General features: G+C 38.8%; 2 protein-coding genes across 4 annotated transcripts in view; one reads left to right on the forward strand and one right to left on the reverse strand.

Annotated features, from left to right (window-relative positions):
- Nucleotides 1–16,744, reverse strand: part of TBCK (TBC1 domain containing kinase) — an 85,944-nt gene extending 69,200 nt beyond the window's left edge. For all 3 annotated transcript variants that reach the window (XM_054383051.1, XM_054383050.1, XM_054383049.1), the window contains exons 1-2: nt 16,552–16,744; nt 14,233–14,305 (exon numbers count right to left, since the gene is read on the reverse strand). In XM_054383051.1, coding sequence (XP_054239026.1) covers nt 14,233–14,305; nt 16,552–16,744 — 266 coding nt within the window. The remainder of the gene's footprint in view (nt 1–14,232; nt 14,306–16,551) is intronic.
- Nucleotides 16,745–20,359: 3,615 nt separating this feature from the next.
- AIMP1 (aminoacyl tRNA synthetase complex interacting multifunctional protein 1) overlaps nt 20,360–22,302 on the forward strand; it is a 32,599-nt gene continuing 30,656 nt past the window's right edge. Inside the window, exon 1 of the mRNA XM_054383065.1 lies at nt 20,360–20,398. Within this exon, the coding sequence (XP_054239040.1) occupies nt 20,397–20,398 (2 nt within the window). The 5' untranslated portion in view covers nt 20,360–20,396. The remainder of the gene's footprint in view (nt 20,399–22,302) is intronic.

Below are 22,302 nucleotides of genomic sequence, written 5' to 3' on the forward strand. Positions count from 1 at the left end.
ACTCTCCTAGTTTCTGCAGCCACTCTCAACACTCCAAGCATTGCAAAGAAGTTCTGCAAGTGCAGAAGATGCACTCATGAAGCTGCTTCCCAGGCTTCAGGTTAAGCTGAACTTCAAAAAACACCCCATAAATAGATAAAGAGAAATCGGTAAGTGAGAGACATTCACAATACCCAGTGTTGGTGGCAAGGTCTGAGCAGATTCCAAAACTTTTTCCTTGATTAAAATTAAACTCAGGCTTCCAGATAAACAGTCTAGCTAGAGTTGAACCACTAGAGGAGTGGTTTGGCCACTGGGGCTCTTGACCTGCAGAGGCTTCCATAACCTGCTTTAGCAGGAGGTGGGAGAAAAAGCCAACAGCAAAAGGATTAGAAACAAGGCAGGAGAAAAACCAAAACGGAGGCATAGCAGGTTCAACATCAACCATGCTACATCACTGAACTAGCAAGAGGCATAATGACAGTTGTGTGGAATGAAATACCCTTATCTCAGCAGCTGATACTTGTGGTTGTGACTTCAAAACAGTGAAGCAAATAGATACAGATGCAGGCTGCTAGAAGTTTCAAGTCAGCTGGAACTTAAGCTGGAAGGTACAAAAGCCAGAGCAGCTGACCCAAGCTGTCTATTAGGTGTATTTCATACCATAAACACCCTATTCATTGTAAAAGGGGAAGTTTGCTAAGGACAGGAGACTCGGGCTCCTACTCCTCCTCTCAAGGTCAGTATCTCTGGAAGAGCCTGCTTAACATTCTGCTCACAAGGACTGCTCTCTCATTTATTGTGGCCACTGTACACTCACTGGGTTTAGTATAACTTTGTGTGTCATATATTTGCACTAGTATTAGTTTTGCTCTTTCATTAGATGAGTTTTCATTTCAACCCACAAGTGTCGTCTCCCTTTTCCAATACTCCTTCTGTGCTGGGGGAGTGTAATCAGGTGACGCAGCAACTCTAACAGTTTAGTCCTTGATAGGGTCTACGTGCAGGCACCTACTGAGCTAGGCTTTTGAAAAGCACTTCTTTTCAAGTGAAAGGATTGCACACTGATACATGAATCAAACTGCTCGGATTTAATCAGTGCCTGCTTTTTTGCTGGTCTGGAGAAGAAGAAATGTAGCCCCATGGAAAGGGGTCATTCTGTGTTGTTTCTTTCTAGAAATGAAGAATTGAAGGATTAAAACCAATGCCAGATTGAGGTCTGTAACTTGATTACATAGAAGGTATTGAACCAGAATGTACAGCAAAGGAAGCACAAAAGATAACTTAGTCCTCCCTCAAATGTCTATTGTAAGCAGGGAAAAAAACAATAAAAATAAACCAAACCCAAAAAAGCCTCTACAAGTTTATATGAGCAAGTTTAGCCAAGAGTACAAAACCAGCATGGTTAAGAGGCCATGGCATTTGTGGGTGGAGAGAAAAGGGAAGACAGTTAAAAACACCACAAAAATGAGGATTGTTTTATTACCTCCAGGATTTGTCAGACCAAAAGCTATACCAGACAAATGACTAATTGCCACACTGTAATAGTACACAGGTGGCTGCATTGTGCCTTCACAAAACACTAACTTTTCCACTTAGCTGTCAGCCTGATCACCAGCCTGTAGAATTCTTACTGTGAAGGACATAAAGCCATTTTCTGGAAATTTACTTCTGGAATATAACCTGTTAGAAAACAGATGTTTTAGTAGTTTCATTCTTTTGTGGTGCTGCAAACCCACTGATGAAATAGTCTGATAATTTACAACACTTGTCACTTTTTGAGACAAGCTTCTAGGCAAGGGTGACAGGGAAAAGTTGTACAAGAAGAAATTGGCACACTGAGTCTCTTGTCTTTCTTCAAAAAGATCAGATATTAACAAAATAGAAGGCTGGGGCAGGAGCCAAGGAAAGACAGCAAGCCCCTAAAATAGTAAGTAGAATGAAGACCTAAAAGTGAGCGTATTCACCCAGTAGTGACAGAGCAGCACAAAGGAACAAACAACATCTAGGGGAAGCTGACCAAGCCGTTGGTCTACAAAAGCACAAGATCAAAAAAAGCTGGAAACATATTTAGAAGTTAGGAAGTTTATGACAAGGTGGGATTCTGAATTCTTGCAGAAAAAAATCCCAACCCAACAATATTACCTATTTAGTTTGCTTATTTATTATTATTTGTTATGATCAATGGCAGTGATACTGTCTTCCAAACCCTACAAAGGGTTATACTAAGTCAGACTAAAATCTATTTGAGACTACCATCCTGCTTTCAAAAAAAGATCGCAGGCAGATACCTATGAGAGAGGGACAAGCATATACAAAATGTTCTCTCATACCTTCCTGGCTTCCAACCTTTTTAATTCAGGCTTGCTTCTGGTGGAGGGGAGGTCAGGGGAAGTCTGCCTCCTGAGCATCATGTCTGATTAATTCAGAACATAAAATGGTTGTTTTAAGCTTTCAACAGCTCTCACAAGAGGATACCCATTATTCAAAGTCTTTCGTCCACGTTCATATTTACAGAATACTGGCAAGGAGTTACTGTGCCAACTCATAGCCACTGAGCATTCTGTTGGTAAGATCTCCTTGCTGTCTATTTTATCCTGAGAACCTTCTCATGGTGCTCTGTTACTGTAACTTCCGGAAAACCAATTTTAAAGTTCATCTTCAAGCAAGAAAACAATTAACTCCACAGAAAGAAAACTGATTTTGGAAAAATGCATTTGACAGCGAGATGCAGGAGTCCCTACCTATACCACACACTGCTGAAAAGAAAATAAAACCTACTTGACACATGACATTTTGAATATCTAAGATCAAGAAGACTGTAGAGAATACAGCTGGAAATCAGAGATGGGTGGGTCAGGTGACTTGACCCATTATACTGTTTAAATAAAAATAATTCCAACATAAGGAAAAAAAACAACCAAAAAACCAACCAACCAAAAGTCAAACAAAACACCCAAACCAAACAGTGAAGACAAAAAATTTCAGCATTCAGGTCAGTATCATGGAAGCTACAGCTTCACACAAGTTTCTTTATCTCCAGTGTAAAAGAAAATTAATGCCAATCCACACATGAATTCACTGTATTCATCATATTTAACAGAAGTACATTTGTGGCATCAACTGGAAATAAATCTCAAGCCATTTTTAGTGCTGTAATGAAATAGTTTAAAATGAAAGCACAATTGAGTATCTCAGAAGGTTGTTTTGTCTGCTTACCATCTCCAGTCCTACCTGCTAGGCAAAGCAACCTCCCCTTCTGAAGGCCATGACACAGGCAACTGTAGCTAACTACAGTGCAGTTAACCAGAACACATAAAGGCACCTGGACAGCACTACAGGAACAAAGGTAACTGGAGCTGGATGCAACATGAAGGCAGCAGAAAAATTTTGGAAAGAGGAAAAATACTTCTGGTTGTTACAAATGTATTTGTGATATTTTTAACAGCTTATTTCCAGCTGTAAATTTCACTTGCTTTTACTCTATTGTAACAGTCAACATGGAGCATTTAATCCATTTTGTAGAAGGAATAAAGGCATGCCTGGAAAGTACTGAAAATGAAATCTACACTTAGTATTTGAATAAGAGTGTTTGATGTAGTAAACTGGAGTTTGAAACAATACAGGACTGGAACCGGAAACCAAATCTCATCACCTCCTGAACTAGGACTAGTATGAATGGGGACTAAGGCACTAGCCTTGCATGCAGTGGTAACTCAAGGCAAGAGGAAACTGACAACAAAAACTCCTCTCAGGAAGGCAGAGCAAGACCAAATGGGATATGATTATGTTGATGATACCATGTTCCAAAATTTCTCTTTCCCCAGACTTACAACTCATGGGTACATACACAGAAATGCATGCTGAAAGAAGTCCTTGATGAAATCTCTGCATCTTGTTCCAACATTATTGCTTTAAACAAGTAAACTCTAGAGGAAAACAATCTCAGCAGAATCTTCGGAATCTTATGGCACTGCAACAGGAGCAAAAATATGGGTTTCTCTTCCAGAGAGGAATGTCAGACAGGGTCTGCCTTAAGGAAGACACCAGAGCAACACAAACCAGCAATGTCATCAATCACTACCCCAGAACTTGCAAAACTAACATGCATTTGGAGTTCAGGAAGGAGATTCATCACAAAAAGTTCTGTCTGTTCAAAGTGGAACAAGACCAGGTTGAGAACAGATGTAATGTTTCTCATAAATGTGACAGTATTTCAATACAAACAAAACTATAAAACAAAGAAAATGACATTTGCAGTTAGTTCCATTACTGCCAACAAAGTGGATGGACTGGTTAGGAGTGGTGCGGCCAAGTGATTACAGCAAAGAATAAAGTTTGGGTATAATCCCAGCTGAGACAATCACTAAACTGACCTCAAGGAAGCCATGTGACCTCCTTATGCCTCAGTTAACCAGCTGGAAAACTGGATAAAAAGCAGGACTGGGTTGAGAACCAGATGTGGAGATAAATTGGGTCTTCCTGGGTAAATAAATTACAAAATACCCTATACAGAACATAAAGAGTTTGATGCAGGTGGGAATGGTTTATTTAGCACTTTTATTATGTGTTTGATTAAAAAAATTACACTAGGGACTGAGGTTATAAACACTGCCAATTTACTTGGAAATGCATTCACATTATCAGAATGAAATGAACTGGAAGGGAATGCAACAAGCAGAGAATATAAGACCGAAAAAAAAAAAAAAAAGGAAAAAGAAATTTATAGGCAGAGTCCTCAGGAAGTCTCTAAGTCATCCACAAAGGCATTTCACACAGGATATTTTCAACAAGTTCATATTGCTCATCTGAGGAAACTCAGAAAGTCCTTTCATTCCTTATTTAAAGTTATAATCTGCAAGCATGACTTCACAAGTAACGCAAATTATGTTACATTTTTATGAAGGTCTCAACTTGTATGATAAAAAAAAAAGTCATAAAACAATGAATGAAGGCACAGGTAAAGGACAACTTCATACATAGAGTAATTAAACCAAACCATCCATCCTGGCTTGTTAGTCCACCTAACGAATATCCAAAAGTTACTCACAGCTTTCAATACTACACTTAAAATAGACATTATTATGTGCTTGTTCAGCAGCTATTCCATAAAGTCAGCGAAGTCTCAGCACTACTTGCATGAGTCACTCAGAATTACTGCTTTTCAAGGTTTGCTGACAGGATACTGCTGATTAATTTCATCACTGTTTTCCTGTCTCCTCTCATTAAGCACACAGCGTTTGCTAGTATAGTCTTTGCCATGAAAAAAGGGAAGTGGGGTGGGTGGAAGGACCAAGAGCTGCCTTACTGTGCTCCAGTTAATGGAGAGCAGCTTCCTTCTATACACTAAGGCCAGAACAGAAAGGCTTTCGTAAAGGCACAGCCACGCACATATCAAAGAACAGCATCGTTGGACACCTACTATCCTCCTCCTGTCTTTACCCAAACAGAACTCAAGTCTCATTAACTGGAAGCTGTAACTTTTTCTCCTATAAAGTTAAGACTGAAGATTCTCTTCTACAAAGACCAGTATCACATCAGGATTTCTTCAGAAACAAAAACCAAGCCAGCAACATTTTTAAGTTTCAATGCTGATGGGGAATGGGACAAAAATCTGTGTTTGTCCTTAGGAACAACTCTAACTATGTTGCTAGAAGACTAAAGGTCTTGTCATGTTTTCAACTGCAAGCAGAGGAGTTATTTTGAGGTATCGTTACTAAGAGGACGCTTTCCAAGAAGCTTTTGCATACAACGATATTATTTACAAGAAGAAAAAGTTATAGTTATCTTTATTTAGAAGCAATGCCTTGGGTTGAGTCTTTCAGCAGCAGCTTTCATTCCTGTATTACACAGTTGTGGGTCCATAGTAAGCGGAAGCATTGAAATACCTTGGGAACTATATGGAATCAGCACCCCTAAAATATGTATAGCACACCTCACTTCACAGAGCTGTTCCTACTGGTCCACATTGCTTGCTAATGGAGGTAAACTGAGAAAGATCCTTTTTCTTACAATAGGTCACCCAAGACTTTTTCACCTCATCTGTAGTAGCCTGTGCTACTGGGTTCTACAAAGACAGTCTAGCACTGTGGGCCAAGGGAAGCACAGCAGCCTACAGGCTGTCCCCACATCTAAGCCAGATGCCAACCTCAGCCAGCTTTATGTGTATGAACTCCTACCTACAGCACCAGGAGGGCATAAGCAGGGGCAATGGTCTGAGCTGCAAGTGTCCACAGCTTCTTCCACCACAGCCAAGGAGCACATGTAGTTAACCACTCAGGGTGGAAAGGACTCTTGCCCAACTGCATCTGAGGGCCAGATATTAAGCAGACATTTTAGTATCACAGGGATGCTTCTCCCATTTAAGTTACCACAGATAACTGCGTATTTTACTTGATTTTTATGGAAGACTTACCTATGGCATGAGAATAGAATTGTGCTTTGTGTTAGCCATGCCAACTCTCTCCTTCCCACTGCAACAGAAGCACTGGGTCTCTAATTTCATTATACAATGAGGTGCAGTCACTCAAGTCTTTTTGTGCTGCCCCAGGTGGAACAAAAATCTTCATTAAGAATCCTTTTAATTAATACTTTTTCAAAGAAATGCTGAAAATGATGTCTAGCTATTAATACAGTTAAGATGGTTGCAGCTGTGTGGCAATATGAACTGAACTGACAGCTCTAGAAATCATGACTAGCTAACAATAAATAATGCTGCTCTTGCAGCCAGACAGGATTGATTTTTGGTTATTCATTTCTGCAGTTCTGTGAAGCACTGCCAATTAAAAATAAAACCAAGAGGGAAGGGTAAGCCTGTTGACTACTTGACAGAGTAGCTGCAGAGCTAACATGCTAAAAGACCTTTTAGAAAAGAAAATATTTTTAAAAATGGAAAGCAAGTTCAAAGAAACAAAAATAAGCACTAACTCAAGTAAGTACTTGAGTGTGCTTTATTTTTAGAAGTCACAGAACAGCAGGAAAAGCACTAAAACTTCAGAAAACTGCACTAAAGCATCCCTTTCCAAATTTCTCAGCCCTTGAGAGAAAGGCTGCACTTTAGGCATCTCTGCATGATAGGATTAAGCATTAGCAACAAGCCACACTCCTACTTAACTCTCTCTACCTATTTTATAAAGGTGCAACGGGATTTTGAAGCCATGAACAAAAATTGTACCAGTGCACAGCTCTTCTCTGAAAGCCAGGCATTTCCTGTAAATCAGTAGGCTTTGCGACAGTGTTCTTTTAACAAAGAGCTTGACTGTACCACACTTGAAAAAACAATATCTGAAGTTACAAGCCATACGTGGTTAGCTCAAAAACCTGGATCTTTCTATCAACAGTACAGATGCTACTCAAAAGTGAAGCAGAACAGCAAGTTCCAAGAGAAGAACAGTCTGCAAATGCAGGTGATCAAAGGGACTTTGCAACTAGGCCAATAAGAAACGGTCCTGTTAGGAATTTCACAGCTAACAACTACTATTCCAAAAGGCATTAGAAGTGCATCTCTTTGATCTATATGCCAGTACATGTCATCACAGCAGGCAGGAAACACCTATCTTGAGAAACAGAATACTGAAGTGTAGCCAAAACGGATGCTGTAATTATCAATTATAAAGGTATTTAACAGCATATAATTAGTATTACATTTCCTTGAAACTGATGTATGTGACCAAAGGGGTGGATGTAATTGCATGTAGGAGATACCCATACAACAAAAGTTGCCAGAAAAAAGGCCATGGGAAGCACAGAGGGTAAGTATGCAGAATGTATTCCCCAGTGCTTAAGGATCACTAGCAAAACACAAAGCAAGCAGTATTGTGAGTACAGGAGGCCACTGGTGCTAACAAAAATATCAGGCATTAAATAACAGTAGAAAGAAAGAACTGTCTACACTGTTTTTTACTTCACATAAAGAGCCCTCAAGCCTGACTGTCTTTTGACTTCCAAGAACCACCAAGGGCCACAGCTACACGCCATGGGGCACCAGCCCCATGGCATTGTAGACTCACAGGTATTTTACAACATGTGTTAAACATTTTAGTGTACACAGTGATGATTAATAGCATGAATGACTTAATCTTTAGCAAGAAATATGTTGTTACTGAATGAAATTAAGTTTTAGACTTTAAAACTAGCCTGGTTCACCAGCCTTCCAAACACTTGACACCATAGCCATCTCCAATTCCCTGCTATCTCTTTAGGGGTTAATGCACTCACAAGTGCATATATTTGGTTCCCACACAGTCCTTGTCTCCCCATGTTCACCTGTCCATCTGAAGGTCCTGTTGGTTTAGAAGCCAAGCAATCCAGTCCAATTAGTGTCGTGTTCAGGATATGGTGCCCATCAAACTGCAGGGTGAGGAAAAAGGTGCTGTATGATGCTTCTCATAACATTATGTTCTCTAAATCTACCATTTCATGTCTGGCACAACACTGATGTAGGGATGGTATGGAACTAGTAGAGCTTCTAGGCAGGAAAGCAGCTAGCTTGGAGTGAAAGCACTGTTATATGCACTATCAAGTACAAGAGCTTGAACTCAAAGAGAGAACATCCATATGCACAAAAGATCTCAAACCACAATGACATCAGAGATGTTTGCAGCCATATCAATGCATCAAATAAACCATCTGTCTGATCCCTAATTAGTGACAAATGCTATCCCTGAAGACATTGTTCAGTAGTTCGAAATGCAAAAAACTGCACTTTAAAAACACTTGCTTTTTTTCCTTCCTTAAAGCAGGATGAAGTGCCAAATGCTGTATTAAGTTAAAGTAACCATAGAGCAACCACATCTTGTTCTCGCAAGTCTACAGGAAATTTTTCTTCTAAAACACAACTATCATAAATCAACATTAAGATTAATAATGTGGCTTAAATCCAGTGAGATTTGCACAGTACAAATGTGACATTTGGTTTTTCAGCCATTAGCTCATGAGTAGGAGTCTGCTCATGTGTGCAGAACGGAATTTGAACACTGCTCCCTATAGACTTCCTTGCAGAAATATCTCCACAGGATGAAGCCACCCTCCTGCTGAGGATGGTGTCTGGTCTGTTGAAGAGAAACTCAACATCCTCTTACACTAGATGTGGAAGACTCTTAACTCTCCACTACTTTTGTTCTTAATTAACTCAGCATAACTCATCTTCAGCTCAAGATCTTTAATACCGCTTTTATCACGGAAATCTGTACAAAGTGTCTACAGGCAGCTACAAAAGAAGCACAGTAGAGCAGAGGACTGAAATAGAATGCTTTTCTACAATACTTTTTCCACATCTACAGACTTTGTTAGATACACCCAGCATATCTACTTTCTAATGGCTAGAGGCAGAGATTATCGTAATATGAAAGAGTAAGACTCCTCTGTTGTCATGTATCCTGGAAGAAAGAAAGATAAAGAACAAGCATGCACTCACTGTTACATTTCACACGTAAGGGAGACACAGATGCATGTTCTAGGATGTCTTTGTGCTGCAATCAAATATTGCAGCCAACTATACAAGCAAAGAATTTAGTTCCATACCTAAAAATTTCACCCAGACATCACGAGCAATAATGTTCACCTCAACCACCGTGTGAAAGCCATCTCCCTTTGCCATGACAATCAAATGTTTTCTTGTTGTGAAGGGAAAGGCAGTCACAGGAGACAACCTGTGCCAAAAGGAACACTACAGGAAGATTCGCAGTCAGATTAAAAGCTACTTAGAGAAATATAAAAAACTCCTGTATGAAGTATCATTGGACAACATATTAAAGTCTGGACTGATGACTAATTCTTCATCGAAATTTTGGAACTGAAGCATTGACAAAAAAACTAAAGGAGGACTCTACAGACATTAAATGCCCTAACTATAGCTTCTAACACAGACTTGGGTTGGGGAAAAAAAAAAACCCACTACTTTGTTTGTTTATTAATGCTACTTCATTGTACTACTTCTTCATTTATTCTGCCTAAATGCAGCCTCATTACAACATATGGATCTCTCATGTGAAATTCCAGCACAGGCTTGATTCAAAGCAGAATACACTCAGCCCTTGAAGTTCTGCTCATATGCAGCTCTTCAAGTCAAATTACGTAAAACTTTCAGCCTTTTGATGACTTACACCTGTCTTAAAATATTTTTGAAGAATCCTTGGCTATTCAAAAATTGTAGCTTTCCCCCGTCTAATAATCTCTTCTTTAATGGAATTCAAAGTTTGCCAAAAGCACATTAACAGCACGGATGCTTGAAAAAAATCTAATGCAATCAATGAGCAGAAAACTGTGTAATATAGCCAAATAAAACATACTCATCCGCATCAGTCAGATCATGTTTTCTCCTAACTAGTAAACAGCTGCAGACATGGTCTGCTTCCCATCAAATGTTCCATGTATAACAAACTATACCTTGTACCTCTGATGGTTCACTAGTAATTTTTCAAAACCATGACTTCCAAAACATATGACAACTATATTTTATTGAAGAAAGGAATAGGCTCAAACTGCCCAAGCCACAAACTCAAGATCAATCAAGGAGGTCTACTGTAGGTGCCAAAAGTCTGCTGAATGTCAGCACTTGCTGGCATTTTTATTATTATGAATGCAAGTGCAGATCAACTTCTTCAAAGAAAAAACACACTTCAAGTGTGACAGAAAAGAAAAAGCTCACAACTCCTGTTATAACAGCACAGGAGCAGAGAAAATAACTCCTTTGACAGTCAAAAAAGGTGTCCCAAGGGAGTAGTTGTAAATGTGTTTAAAAGACTGAGAACCTTAAAAACAAATGCCCATGTTTCATGCCGGTCTGTAGTATCAACAATGCTAAAAATAACTAGCAGCTTGGAAAATCTGGTAAAACACTGACTGCCACAAACATGGAAAGTACCCTTAGTGAGACTCTAAGTACAAAACTTCTACGCATGATAATTTTTTGTTACTTGTTTTCAAGTCATTCCCAAGTAAAAAGAAAATCCTTGCATGTGCAAGAAGACATGAGGAAATCTGCCAGACCAAGACACATTTCCAAATCTCTGAACAGCAGTAAACTATTATGAGCTTAAACCAGGTATTTACTATTTTTTCATAACTACATAGGTAAATTCCTAGCCCTTTAAACATTGAACTGACTCCAGAACATACTTCAGAGAGCTGATCTTGCACCAATGTGACTGCTGTAAACGAAAAAGAAATGCATAGTTTGTAACAACAAACAGGACAATAAACTGGGAATAAACGAGTAGGGAAGAGTGACCCAGACTATAATCTCTCACAGAAGGGACAATGGAGACTAGTTGGGCAAATAATGGGATATCTATGACTAAAATTCTTACCCTTCCCTATCCTAAAACTCTTATCCACAGTTGGAGCCTGAGTTTCCTGTGGCACACAATTCCAAAAGAGTTCCTCTGCTATTACTGTGCCACTCTGTGTTGGCACAGGAAAGGAAACAGGAATTAATGTCACTTTTAGAAGCATTAATTGTAGTTATGATGCCCACATGGCTACCCCCCGAATGAAACACAAAACTGTAAAGAGCTGTATTAAATTTCTTCTCTGCATCCAGTTACTTCTGGTAAGAACTGCAAAGAGCCAACTTATTTCACACATTTGAGATCTCTTGAAATTTACCTGAGCATATGCTCCTTCTAGGATCCCAAATATGCATCACCAAAAAGAGGAAGTAATCTGGCTATAAGTTACCACATACTTACTTGCATTGCCTTTTGAAAGTAAAGTTGAACATGTTAATGTTGAGAACAAAGACCAATCATCTTTATAATTCCCAGAGACTGCTGTCACACTATTGCCAGGTAATGCATGAATTGCTGAATACAACACAAATCCAAATTGTAGAAAATTTTTGGTGACATGCTTAGTAAAATGACTCATTGTATGACCGGAGCAGATAAAATAAATGGTCTGATATCCAGTATTGAGCCTTTATGTGCAAATGATTTATCAGAATTAGAAGACTTGGTGAAACTCTGAGGTTAACTGAACAAAGAACTGCACTGCATTTTTTTTCTTTTGAATATAATTCATATACTCCGGAATCTATGCTACACTTGATGCATGGCTTCAGGAACTACCAAACAGATGTATGGCCTGTTTTCAGTATGTAGAGAAAGATAGACAATTCATAATGTAATGTCTTGAATTTCAACGCTAATAGAAGATTTCCTGCCGATTTTACATTAGCTTATGGTACAGGTGCAAAGGACTTGGGTTACTGGCAGACATAAGGAAAATTAATCTAGAAACCAGCTTCTCACATTCCATAAACAGTTTATAAAATTAATTGCAATAGCACACACATCAGCTCCGGATGTGTAACCAGCTATGCTACCACTAACCAACAGAATCTAAACGCACAGGAAAAGCCAAGTACTTCCCACCAAAGGCATTCGTATAGACAGATCACATAACCAATAATGGGGAATTGGCCCATCCAAGTTGCTTCTGGAAATCCATGGGTCTTGCACAAGAACCAGAAAAGAATGCAGGAGTAGAGGGAAAGCATCAGTCTTGCAAGAAACTTTTAAGTGAACATAATTTATCTTTTAGCTACTACTGCAAAAGCTGTAATTTACAGTAGATGAATCACTAACATCTCCTAACGCTATGAGCACACATACAGGCTATATTTTAGCCCTATACCTAACGTGTTCCAACTTCCTGAAGAAATCCCTATTGCCTCCTTAAAATAAAGAGCAGAACATTGAAAAACCTCTCTGAATCTAACAGTAAAAATTTAAGTCAGGCCTTACACATCTACTCTCAACAAATTCACAGCCCATATAGCTAACTGTCACAAAGTTGCATACCTCAGCAAACTGTCTGAAAATGTCTCAGAAGTCTTTCTGGATGCCACAAAACACATTGTAGTATAGAGAAACATAATGGGTGTGTATATAGACCACAACTGTTACTTGAGAAGGTTCTGTTTACAGAATGATGATAATTTCCCCCCTCCCCTCAGAAAAGGGCATCTTGCCCCTTGCAATTCTACCACTCCAAGATTAAATCACAAGAAAAATTGAGAGAATCTGTGTAAGTACACTGTATGCAGCATTTCAAAGCAAATTACAACAGCTACATGCCTACTTTGTCAAAGCCAATCAACAGGCAGCAGTCTAAGCTGATTCTCATCTGACACCAAGATAAAAACATTCTAAAAACAGTGTGAGAACTGAATGAAAAAGGAAGTCAGAGTTTCTAATGACTCAACTATTTCTGGAACTTTCCCTAAGTACTTGATGCAAAACCGTGTGAAGGGCCACCATAAATACCTCTCTGTCTTAAAAAAAAAAATGGAAGACAGACAACATTGTCAGCATCCTGTTCCAGGGCTGCAAGGCTCTAAAAGCTACAGATCCAGTATTATTCCCTTTAGGCATCTTACACGGGCTGATCCCAAAACAGATTTGTGTAATATTAACTGGAAAGAGATAAAAGTTTGTTGACTATTTTACTGAGTAATCATGATCACTACGCTTGCATGAAGAGAGATTAAATCTCATGTCTGCTATAAACTTTCCAGAAAATAGAATGAAGAGACTTTGGACTTCTCTAAAAGTGTTTTTTATTTATATATTTTGGTGGTTTGGAAATAACCACTTAGTCTACAATGCCTTGCTTCTACTCTTCACAATTTCTGTCTTACCTATTATTTAGACCAACAGACCAGTTTATAAATAGTTAACTATTATATACATCCTAGAGTGTAAGTAAATATTCTTGATATCCAGCCTTTCAACTTGGTTTTGACGAAAGCCTTGCCAAAGTGACTTTGTTAACCCAAAATCAAATTAGCTATTGGCACCCTGGCATATGTATCTGACATCCTGTTCACTTTTTAGTTAACAAATTACTACATTTCTGCACATGAAAAAATGCAAAACAAATTTTATTTCCTCATGTATCACACACACAAATTTCAGATTAATTCTTAGGAAGGTATTTATCCTGTCATCAGTCTGATTGTTATTTAAAACAGAAAAACCCCAAAACTACTAATACAAGACAGACAAGATTTTATAAGTTATGAAGTATTTCGGTTACAAGTAAGTTTCCCATAACTCTTCTACCTTTTAGAATCATATGGAAACAAATATGCCTCCTTTTAGACAAGTGCTTTACTTGATAAACAATATTTTTAGGTTAAGCTTCAACAAAGTAAAATTTATATAAATTCACTAGAAGTTAAAAAAGGTCCAGGACTTTGCCACAGATGACATTATGGTGAGTGAATCCAGGTTTAGCTGGACACCTTACCTGACTGGCTTTCTCTCTCGTAGCAAATCTTCCAGACTCTTTTCACAGTGTTCAGCTGCCACAACCAGTCTCTCTAATGGAAAAAAAAATCCAAAACCCCAACGTAAGAGGACTATAACTCGAAGGAGACAATGGGAGTATGAGCTGCTCAGTCTGCCTCTTGGGAAGGAATTAAAGTATTTTGACAGGCACTGTAAGGAAAATTACATATAATTAAATGCTCTATACGTGAAACCTCTGGATATCACCATCATTTTTATCTGAAAATTACAGCAGATTATCTTTGCTGTTTCCTCAGGCAAAGTACTGCTAATCCATTAAACAACCTCCTAATAAGCGTTGAGCTCCTCAGACAATGTCAGTCAAATTAAAAACACAGTTTTGAAGAAGATAAAACATTTACAAGTTGGCAGAAACCTGTGGCTGGCTTGATGAGCAAGAAACTCAAAGTAACACCAGCTTTGAGAAAAGGGACTCAGTGAGCACAGGAGTTCCAGTCCTAATGGGCCAACCAGCAGACTACTAGCTCTAGCACCTCTTGCCCAACAAATAGCTATAAGATGTGCAGTGGTCCCACATGGCTCTGGATACAGAGGAAAAGACAATTATTGCACTGAAGGCAGCAATTATAAAGCAGGAAAAGATGAAGGTGTACGACATTACATGGGTGTGTGAAAACTTCAAAAAGAAGCCAGGCTCCTACTTATTACTAGGTGAGTGTTCAGATATAAAACCAAATCACACTAAACCAAAAAAATCTGGGATTGCCTTCTACAAGGTTAGCAAGTAGTTCAATTTTAAAACAACAACAAAACCAAAACAACAACAAAAAAAACAGTTTCAATGTTCTTCTGTTTCCTTTGTATTTCCCTTTTGAGGGTCTTTTGGGGGGAATGTAAACATCAAACGTGGGGATTTTGCACTGTTTTTCTAGTCTGCTTTCCTGTTTCTTTGTGAGAGTAGAAACTGACATTTACAAGAAAAATAACATCAAATCATTACGCATAGGATTGACAAGTAAAAAATTCTTTCAGGATCAGAATGATGAAATTTGCCACCCATTTTGCCCTATTATCTCAAAGTGATTAATTGCTATTCTAACTACTAGAAATAGAATGGCGTCCTCACTTCATGGTTAGACATTTTATTTGCTACCATTCAAGTTACTTCGATAATCACAAGATGTCTTCTCTTTCATATTTATACACATTCATAAACTGTCATGCTACTGACTCTTCTTTATGAAAAACAAGCCATGTTTTCCTATTTAACCATATCTTTTATATACTAAATGTTACGTTTGCTAATGTTTTTTAGCCTTTCATCCCAGACAGTATTGTAAGAAAATTAGTTTTGGTTTGGAGAGGTAGTAGCAAAACAAGATGAAAATAAATAAGCTTTCCAGATCTCCTTATTGCAGAAAATGAACAATTTATGAGTTTGGAGTAAATGAGAACACACAAAGAAGCTTCCACCCCAAAGAATATTTCCATGTTTGGGGCCGACAATATCCTCATAATCTGAAAATCTGAAAAACTGTACCATACTGCATTCTAAAAGAAAAAAAAATGCTCTATTTTATAAGATCCTGTAGCTAATAAAACAAGTACATAAAATGCACTTTTATATTGGACCATTGTTGATTTAAAAGTTAAAATTGGCAACCACTTAAAATTGCCACAGGAGTCACTGCCTTTTTGTGTCCTCCTGGGGAACTTATAGCAGAAAAACAACGGAAGCCATGTTTGAGATGACAACGTGTGATAATAATAAAAAAAAAAAAAAAGAAAATATCTGATTCAAATAAATGAACTGTTAGGGAGATCTTAACAAGCTAGAATATAAATTAAAACAAACAAACAAAACCCCAAAACAAGCTTGCAGCCAAGACATGAGATGACTGAGACAACAAAACCAGCTGCAAATCACATACAAGAAACACAACCATCACATGAGAACGTTCACAAGATTAGAACATGGGTGTAGGAGTTCACCATCAAAGACACACGTATTTTAATGTCCCACAAAAAGATACAGCACAGAAATAGAGTACAAGAATCTTACATGAAGATAGAAAAATACAGTTCTGATAACATACAACAAAAGAGGACAGAGAGCCAACCTTTGCCTTGACTCTGTAAAGAAGAAACAAAAGCACCACCAGTACTGTCAGCCACAGAAAAGGCAGACTGTCATTTTGAGACTGAAAAACACCCATTTTCAGGTGCTATACAAGCAATATTCTGCTCAATTTCAGATATACTGTCAAAAAATGTAACTGCAAACGTACATAAAATTCCTTATTATACAGGTACTCACCGTGTTTACCTCTGGTTATGTCAACATACTGGCAGAGTCTGGGATGGGTGATTGTTTTGAGGATTTGAAATCTCCCCAATATTTTAATGGAGTTGGGTGTCAGAGGAAGGCCATTACTTCCACAAACATCATGTGGCAGAGCAGAGGCAAAGAAGGTGGAAGCACCCATCTCAGTGTCTTTTAAAGGAAACATCTTCACAGTGTCTTAAGCCCTTTGAAGCAATTTGTGTTCCTTAAAAAGAGAACATGGAGTAAATAATTATCTGCAAAAAACATTCTTGTGACTCAGCTAACTAGTTGTTTTCTAAATAATGCAATTATAATTTTTTCTTTGGTTGGATTTTTTCTCTGTTATGAGGGAATGAGACATTTTTGCTTAATGATCAAAATAATAACTATAATACATGATGATGCTGCATCATAAACACTACATTTAAAGATGTAAATACAGTGATAGCTTTGAAAACAGACTTGAGAAGAAGAACTATGTTTAGCAGCAGATTAATGCTTTAATACAAGCAACCCCCAGACAACTAATGCAATATAGTTCATTCAAAAATCAGTAAAGGCACCAAACAGAAAAAAAAAAATCTTCTAGGATATCACCTTGTACTTTGTGAAGGCCAGACTTTCATGGTACCACAGCTTTAGTGATAATCTAGTATCTACACACTACAGCATTTCTATTATTAAAATCTATGGAGTAACAATGTTTAAATCCATATCAAAGTCCAGCACAACTAGAAAAAGAGAGTGCTACATATCCTCCTAATGTTCAAGGCACACAGTTTTACACCTTGGACTCACCTTCTCTATATTGAAAAGACACATATTGCATTAATTTTATGATTTAGAGAAATGAATTTTGTCCTTGAGAACTTCCCTACTTTGAAATTAAAAAAAAAAGGAAGACAAAAAGAAAGCTTTGTTACTTGAACACCAGAGAGAGTTAAGTCAAATTCCATTTTGGGACTGAATTCTGGAAGTTCATTTCTGGTAATCCAAGAGAGCAAGGACAGAATAGGAAACAAAGACTTGTCTTTTAGTGTCATCTAAAATTTCTGCATCCTTGTTTCCAAAGCATCATTTATTTTGTCTATGAGAGACAGTCTATCACATCTGTGAAACAGGTCTGGCATAAAGACTAGAGGAGGCCTGTTTTGCATCCCACCTCTGAAAGACCTTCCCTAGCCCACTAACTCCCTTAGAAACCTTTACCGTACACAAAACCACTAAACAACATTTTCCACAAAATTCACCACAAACAGAATACTTACAAATTGCTAATTATTTAGATCAGCACTATTTTGATGCTCTTCCACTTGTTAGCTATTTTTGCCCAACACCAAGAAATAAAATACAAAAGGTAGCCCCCCATCTACAGAGCAGCTTTGGTGTTGCTCCATCAAATACCCAGTGCTCTCAGAGAACAAATATTTTTTTCTTCAGAATTTCATATTTTCTAGCTACCATTTACAACTTTTTCACTGCAGCATTGCTAAGGTACTTATGAATCATTGGTCACCAAGAACTCTGCCCTTAAAAAAAAAAAAAAAAATCAAAACATACAAATTTGACCCAGAGGCGAATTTTGCATATACAAACAGACCAAACTAAATAAATCTATCTTCTGAAACACATCTATGGTTTCTAAAGCATCCACATGCAAATACCTGCTAGTAATTTAAAATTTTAAGTTATCTAAATGCCTTCCGAGTATCCAGGTATACATGTCCCTTGCACAAAGGCAGCTTTTCAGAATCTGCAATCAGTACTGCTACTAAATTATTTTTAATGCAATCAAGAAGAATTTCAGGAGAGCAGGTGCCCCGAACATTCTGTGCTTATGTTGTCTTTCATTAAATCACAGCATTTTCAAAGTAGGCCACTTTATAAGAAGAAATTCTTTCACAACAGCTCTTAAGTCTTAAAACATTCCTGTTGCAACGAGAGTAATTACTAATTTGATAAAGTAATTGAATTATAAGCTGCAATTTTAGCTGCAGTGTTGCTACTTCACAAAGAAGCAAAACAGTGCAAATTGCTTCCCACTGTCCCCCATCACTCAGCTATTCATAAAATTTATTAAAATGCAAAACAGATATTTTTCTCCTATGGTATAACATCAAAACATCTTATTTTACAAAATTTCCTAACTTCTCAAACATTCACTGAAGGAAGAAGTATTCTGCCTATAAATAAAAGATAACTATGGAGTCATAGGCAGATAATTACAGACTATGCTCACATGAGGCATAATGAAAAATAAACCCCACATCATTATTCTGTCCAAACTAATAGATTCTGTGTAGCAAATAAACATTTTGCTTCAGATACCAGCTACACCAATTCAGCAACAGATAAAGTAAACGTGCCAAAATTTTCATTCACATACTGTTGACCAAGATAAACAGGAAATGCAAACCAGATTTTTAGAAGGCTCCTATGTCATTTTGTCTTCAAGGAATACACAAATTTGTGGGGGAGAAAACCCAAACAAGTATCTTGATGGCTTTGGTACAGGTAACTAACAAATGTTTGTACAGTTATTTCCTAAAAACGCTAAATAGCAATTCCTTTCCCTGTTGCTGTAGGGATATTTAAAGCATTACTTTACTCAAGTGAAATATAAGTCATCAAGGATATTACAAAATTCTCTATCTCAGCAATATTTGAAAAACTCTGTCCCGCATGCTCAAAAGCCTTTGTATTCTGTGTAATACTTGTCTGACAACAGTTACTGGTGGTGTTTAGAGCATCTACAATGTTAGTACACAGATTAAGATGTCGCTGATTTGAAAGCTAGGCTTACGAGTTAATGAGACGTAAGGACATCTCAAGTTTTCTATCTGCCGGTAGAACATTTAGCTAGTGGGGAAAAAATAACATCACTTGGGTAGCATAAAGAAAACGTATAAACTAATCACAGAAAAGAATTTTCGTCACCTCTCTCTGTAAACCTGTTTTATCTATTCATCTTAAGGTTACAGCCTATTTGCCTGTTCTGCTACATCGGGTATCCTTATGCACACAGGGATGGGGCTTGTTACCGCTTGATTTATACACTGTACACAGCTGGCCTATAACTAGATTTAATAAATGCTGAATGACTGCTAAAAACGCCGCTAACCCCGAGCAACCCTAGTAACCTCGACGAACCTAGCACGCTAACCAGAAACACTCTCCACACACTATACCCAAAACCGAGCCCAAATTGGTGAGAACGGTTGTCTGCCTTTCCAAAACACACCTCCCGGCGCTGTAAGGGGAGTGCCTACCCTCTACCCCCGCCTCCCCTCACCTCGCTCGCGCTACACTGGCCGAATCAGCCGTTCCCTCAGTCCCTCCGTTACCCAACAGCCACCGGCAGGGGCTGCCCTTGGCGGGGGGCTGCCGGCCTAAGCACGACTTGGCAGAGGCAAAGGAGCGCCAAGGCTTGTGCCTATAGTTACCGTGCCGGCGCGCTACCGCCCTCAAATCTGCGTCACACCTTCGCGCGCATGGAACGTCACTTCATCCCGCCGGTCGTCGGAAGGACCCTGGTTTAGAGACATCAAGTGCGATGCCTGAGCAGCCTGTATTGTTTGGGAAAATAAAAAAAAAAGCTTTAACACTCTTCCCCTTGCATCTTCCATGTATGTGTGTGTGTGTGTGTGTGTGTGTATATACTCTTCCAGTACCCTCAGACGACGTGCTGAGTGTCTTGGCTGTGAAAAGAGTACTTGCTAGTGGTAGAGTGGCTTTCCGCGAAGCCTTCTTACAAACCTCAGGCGCTCGTTTGGACGTCCCGGAGGAAGGGGTCCTTTTCCCTTAGCGGATGAAGGTGTGTGGCGGCGGCTCGGTTCATGTGAGTGCCGCTCGGTGAGGGGCTGTGGGGAGCTGGCTGAGGCTCAATATAGAGGGGGTGGCTTTGTTCCCCCTCACTGTTCTCCTAGTGCGTCTATGGGTGGGTTAGTTCGGCCTTCCCGCGCCACTGGAGGGCCATGTCGTGATGCGATGCCCTGGGGTTCTCCCCGCGGGCCCGGCAGGGCCGGGCAGACAGAGGCCGGGCAGGGCTGTATTAGTTTGCTGTGAGGCACCGGCGCCGTGTGGGAGCAGCTAGAGTGAGCGTTACTTGCGGTGGGCTTAGGGAGGGCTTTGCCGTCCCTCGGAGGGGAATTCCCCAGCAGCGGAGGCCCAGAATGAGTGTCTGAAATTGTAGGAAACGGCATTATGTTGGTTGTTGTTTAATTCATATAAAGGATTTAGTGTGCGCTGTAGTTGTAGGATGGCATTGGAAATGCAGATACCGCACTTTAGGGCAAGGAACCCATACGGCTGAAGGGATTCTTCTGAAGTCAGTTATTTGCTTTTATTCAGGCCATTGACTGAAATAACAGTTTGGAAGTGACATAGTGGTGGGCTGGTGAAGAAAATTATGTAGTAATCTGGAAAGTATCTACGGAGCTTTGCAAAGTAATGGCTGTAACTGACTGAAAAGTAGATACTATTTACCAAAACAGAAAAATTATACATATGTTCATTAAGCATTTGCATTGATGTCAGTATAAAACAGAGTCTAACCGTTTGGTCTATCCTCAGTAGAGATACATGCGGGAGTTGACATACAGTCCCTGTTATGTACAGGCATGCATGGACTGGATAACAGGACTGAGCCTCTGATTTATTGCTTGTTGGGTTACATTATGAGCCCACAGCTAGCCAGCCAGCACATGAAAATGTTACTTAAGTACCCGGTACATTAAGGTAATCAGCCAAGTGGCTTTGTGCTGGGCTTAGCACCTGGCAAAACAAAGAAAATGCTACTGCAGAATAAGCAATCCATCCATTTTCTGCTAACTTTGTTCCTATAACTCAGGTACTGTGTTTTTGTTAATACAGTCATTGCTTTTCACAACTAGTTTTATAATTCAGGATACTTAGATGTATTTAATTGAGGCAGTAGTAATTAAATATAACATCCCATATTTGCATTCCCTTATTATTCACTTGCTATGCAGTTTTCCAGTTAGGTTTAAATAGTAATACATTATTTGGTAGGCCTGTTGGTCTATAAAATAAAAGCTAAGTCCTAAAATTGAATTTTTAATATTGGTTATTATGAAATGGGCCTTAGAAATGTGTAACAGAACTTCAACAAATCTTATCAAATAGCTGGTGAAGTGGGCTTGCAGTTTTTTTGTCTGTTAGGGTTTTTTTGTTGTTGTTTGGCTTGTTTTTTATGCAAATTAGGGCTCTGAAATGTTATCCAAGAAGACTAACAATGACTTTAAGTGCACCCTATGATGAGGGGAAACAAGAAATCCGCTAGGACTTCTTATGCTTTGCAAAATCTTTTAAATAAATTTCTGAAAAACAGTTGAGGGATTCCGTTCTACTAGATTCCTTGACTTTATCCTGACCTGGAAGCTATCTGGTGCTTAGAAATCCTGCCTTTTTTACAAGTCCCCGTAAGCACACTGGGAAAATACCTATATATTAAAACTGACATAAGGCAGTTGTCATAAGGAGGGTTGATCAAGTGTGCGGGAAGACAAATCTCATATCTACCATAATATTTTTGGAATTTCCTGATTATGGTTTGAGTGCTGTATGCCTCATTGCCACGTGAATGAATTCATTCACCTTTGTCTCTTCTAGTGGAGTCTTTCCTAAAACCTAAATAATGTCAATTGCTAGACAACATAGATAAAACTGAGGAGTTGACAAAGAGAGCAGTTACTAGGAACATGAGAACAAGGTAAACAGCAT

This window comes from Indicator indicator, chromosome 8, assembly GCF_027791375.1.
Source record: "Indicator indicator isolate 239-I01 chromosome 8, UM_Iind_1.1, whole genome shotgun sequence".
In the NCBI taxonomy this organism is placed as follows: domain Eukaryota; kingdom Metazoa; phylum Chordata; class Aves; order Piciformes; family Indicatoridae; genus Indicator; species Indicator indicator.